At 45.5% G+C, this 4,306-nt stretch overlaps 1 protein-coding gene across 1 annotated transcript; it reads right to left on the bottom strand.

The window, feature by feature from the left end:
• Nucleotides 1-1,670: 1,670 nt before the first annotated feature.
• On the bottom strand, nt 1,671-3,188 carry LOC135093449 (uncharacterized). Its single transcript, XM_063992728.1, has 2 exons — nt 3,126-3,188; nt 1,671-2,171 (listed from the first exon to the last, which is right to left on the bottom strand). Exons 1-2 carry the CDS (start codon nt 3,186-3,188, stop codon nt 1,671-1,673), a joined length of 564 nt encoding a protein of 187 aa, XP_063848798.1.
• Between the last annotated feature and the right edge of the window lie 1,118 nt (nt 3,189-4,306).

The following is a 4,306-nucleotide window of genomic DNA, read 5'->3' as shown; positions in this document are numbered from 1 at the left end:
CAGAGGGTGGAGGAGAGGGAGGAACAAGCCCAGAATCGTCCAAGGTAGAGTTTTTAGCAAAGGTTTGAGCAAAGAGTTCAGCTTTAGAAATAGATGTGATAGCAGTGGTGCCATCTGGTTGAAGTAGAGGAGAGAAAGAAGAAGAAGCAAAGTTATTGGAGATATTTTTGGCTAGATGCCAGAAATCACGAGGGGAGTTAGATCTTGAAAGGTTTTGACATTTTCTGTTAATGAAGGAGTTTTTGGCTAGTTGGAGAACAGACTTGGCATGGTTCCGGGCAGAAATATAAAGGGTATGAGATTCTGGTGATGGAAGGCTTAAGTACCTTTTGTGGGCCACCTCTCTATCATGTATAGCACGAGAACAAGCTGTGTGAAACCAAGGTTTAGAAGGTTCAGGACGAGAAAAAGAGTGAGTAATGTATGCCTCCATTCCAGACACTATCACCTCTGTTATGCGCTCAGCACACAAAGACGGGTCTCTGACACGGAAGTAGTAGTCATTCCAAGGAAAATCAGCAAAATACCTCCTCAGGTCCCCCCAAGTAGCAGAGGCAAAACGCCAGAGGCACCTTCGCTTAGGTGGATCCTGAGGAGGGATTGGAGTGATAGGACAAGATAAATATATGAGATTGTGATCGGAGGAGCCCGACGGAGAAGAAAAGGTGACAACATAAGCAGAAGGATTAGAGGTCAGGAAAAGGTCAAGAATGTTGGGCGTATCTCCAAGACGTTCAGGAATACGAGTAGGGTGTTGCACCAATTGCTCTAGGTCATGGAGGATAGCAAAGTTGTAGGCTAGTTCACCAGGATGGTCAGTGAAGGGAGAGGAAAGCCAAAGCTGGTGGTGAACATTGAAGTCTCCAAGAATGGAGATCTCTGCAAAAGGGAAGAGGGTCAGAATGTGCTCACTTTGGAGGTTAAATAGTCAAAGAATTTCTTATAGTCAGAGGAGTTAGGAGAGAGGTATACAACACACATAAATTTAGTATGAGAGTGACTCTGTAGTCGTAGCCAGATGGTGGAAAACTCGGAAGATTCAAGAGCGTGGGCACGAGAGCAGGTTAAGTCATTGCGCACATAAACGCAGCATCCAGCTTTGGATCGAAAATGAGGATAGAGAAAGTATGAGGGAACAGAAAAGGGGCTACTGTCAGTTGCCTCAGACACCTGAGTTTCAGTGAGGAAAAGAAGATGAGGTTTAGAAGAGGAGAGGTGGTGTTCTACAGATTGAAAATTAGATCTTAGACCGCGAATGTTGCAGAAGTTAATGAAGAAAAAGTTGAGGGGGGTGTCAAGACACTTAGGGTCGTCGACAGAAAGGCAGTCCGACCTGGGGACATTTATGGTCTCCTCCACAGATAGGGACTCCGAGGCTGGTGTAGGAGTCACCATGATGATTTTAAAATTTTTGAGTGAAGGATGTGTGTGTTATTAGGTGCTTGTAGTTTTGTGTGGAGGAAGAGAGTTGTCTTTAGAGAGCAGGATGTGACTGCCCCCTTGTGTTGTGAGACACAAAGGGAAACGTTCAGTGAGGTCACAGCTGGGTTTAATGATAAGTTCACAGCACCCCCTGAACAGTGCCTTAGACTTCACTGGGAGTAATTATCGTTTAGGCAGGTGTCTACTGCCTCCTCCTGGAAGGCCCATCCTGGCTGCTCCCACAGCGTTTAGATGAAGTCCATCTCTCTGGAAGAGTCTGTGTTCAATATATTGAGATACTCCACGTTTTCCTGTTGGCAGAGAGTCTTTAATCTCTTATTTATACTGAACGCAATGTTGTAGAACCTTGTGTTCGCGTTAATCCTCGGGAGAACGCCTGAAATTATATTATTTGATTTAGTCTTATACTTGCGAATCATTTCCTTGTATTTCGCCATCAGTTCTTCTTGTCGGGACCGCTGGACGTCATTTGTGCCTGCGTGGATAACGTAAACGGTGTTAGTAGTGGCGTCCTTGGTCGTGTCCTCGATGGCAGCATTGATGTCCCCTAGGGAGGCTCCAGGAAGGCAGTACCTCCTCCTGCGAGACGGGACTCTTCCACAAAATTCCACCAGCTGTCCTCGAATGATCGAATTTCCCACAAGCCTGGTCTCTTCCGGTTCATCTATCTGTTCAGTCAGGATAGAAAAACGGTTATATGTCGTGGTGGGGAGGTGAATGCGGCGCGTCTGCAAACAGGCCTTGTGAAGTAGTCACTGAAGTACTGCTTGGCGAACCTCCCACTGCAATCTCTGCAAGATTTTAAATCAGAAGGCATTTTTAATGTAGTAGTATAGAATGTGAAGGCTACGACAGTTGGAGATGCGGAAATTTAAAAGTAATTAAGAGATTAGCGGTCAAGGGTCGCTAATCCGGCCTCTCGGGAGGCGATGGTGTGCAGGTGTGGCTAGACAACTCCCAGGGGAATTTCAGCTGTGGAGTCTCACAAGATTTCTGTAATAAAAGTATCACAAAACAAGGGAAAACAACAAACAATTATCTCACAACAGGACAATTTAAAGATAGAGAAAGAAAAGTACCCAAGCTACAAGCACAAAGACAATAAAAGTACTACTAGAAACAGACGAACAGGGGAAAACAGACGGAGACCTACATTAAGTTGGTCTCCGTACTAGTAGTAGACCTACTACTACTACTACTACTAGTAGTAGTAGTAGTAGTAGTAGTAGTAGCAGCAGCAGCAGCAGCAGCAGCAGCAGCAGCAGGAGCAAGAGCAGCACCAGTAGTAGTAGCAGTACTCGCACAATCAACCGTGTGGCAATCCGTAATTACCGCGCTTGTAATAGTAGCGCACGATGAGCCGTGTCAAGTGGCTGGCTGACAGACAGTGCAGTCCTCGTCCCTTTTTGAGCATGTCCTTGTTGGCATCGATCAGCCTCGCGGAGAGCGAACACGCCCCTGAGTGCTGCGTGGCGGGGGTCTTTCCTCACACACACACACACACACACACACGCTGTGAATACACTGACAAGTGGCAGGCTCCCAGTGGTGCCGCGCACTTCCCTTCCATTGGAGCCCCGCCGGGTGTTTTACAGCCTTGAGTGAGGCGAGTGTGGGAGGTGATTCACGCTCCTGCGACTAGGTTTAGTGATGATCCTCCGCGTCCCGCATGAGTGTCTGACATGCCATCCGCCAGCAGTGTCCGCAGCGCCATCCAATACAGCCCAAGCTCGCCGCCACGCCATTGTGTCCCTCGCATCCCCATGGCGCGGCTGTCTGCACGAGAGGCGCACTCATCACCCAGGCAAGGCGGGCAAACACACAGTGGGAAAGGAAACGCGTCGGCGACCACCTCGGGTTTTGCGTCAAGGATCTGCATGCAAGTTTTACTACACAACGAGATCTGATTTGTATGGCGTGTATCATTTGTTTGACGCGCCAAAGCAGGGCGTGGCGGGGAGGAATTTATTCTTAATAGCTCACGCCGCATATTTGGACCAAAATAATGCTTCATATTAGCACGGAATTGTTTTAATGCCATTTAAAAATTTGACTAAATATTCAACACTTCCACTATTCGCATTTTTTTTCTCTTTCGTCCGATTTTTAACAACAGATGCAATGCTTCTATTTACATGCGAGTTTTCCAGCACTGCCTGTATTTATGAACGCCATTCTTTTCAAGAGAGAGAGAGAGAGAGAGAGAGAGAGAGAGAGAGAGAGAGAGAGAGAGAGAGAGAGAGAGAGAGAGAGATTGTTCTCATAAATGAATGAGTTTCGGGTTGATGAGGATAATAATTTTTTGCCAATATTTTGGAACAAGTTTGTGTACTTACTAATGAGCGCAACTGTATAACAACGAACAACAACTAGAACTACTGCTACTACTACTACTATTACTACTAATACTACTACTACCACCAACACTACCACTAATAATAATAATAATAATAATAATAATAATAATAATAATAATAATAATAATAATAATAATGATAATAATAATAATAGTAATAAACGGTTTATTATTTAGGCAGTTAACAAACTGAAAATGTACAGAGGGGGTGGGGAAATACTTAACATTAATCCTAAAAGTAAGTTTAATCTAGAAGGGACAATTGATTGATGGCTCGCACCATGGTGGGAATCGCGCTGAGTCTGTACCGGTCCGTGCGCGGCGCCTTTAGGGGCGTTATCTTGTTAAAAGATTATTAAAAAGACTATTACTATTGCAGCTGCTACCACCACCACCACCACCATCCCCACTATGTAGCAAGACAAGAAGAGGACATGCGAGGGCTGGTCGGTGGCCACACAACATCACGTGCCTCATAATTAAAGTTTGAAGAAAAATGTGCAAGCC

The sequence above is a fragment of the Scylla paramamosain genome, chromosome 43 (assembly GCF_035594125.1).
Source record: "Scylla paramamosain isolate STU-SP2022 chromosome 43, ASM3559412v1, whole genome shotgun sequence".
Taxonomy (NCBI): Eukaryota; Metazoa; Arthropoda; class Malacostraca; order Decapoda; family Portunidae; genus Scylla; species Scylla paramamosain.
Note: the sequence above shows the minus strand (reverse complement) of the source record. Positions and strands in the feature narration are given on the sequence as shown.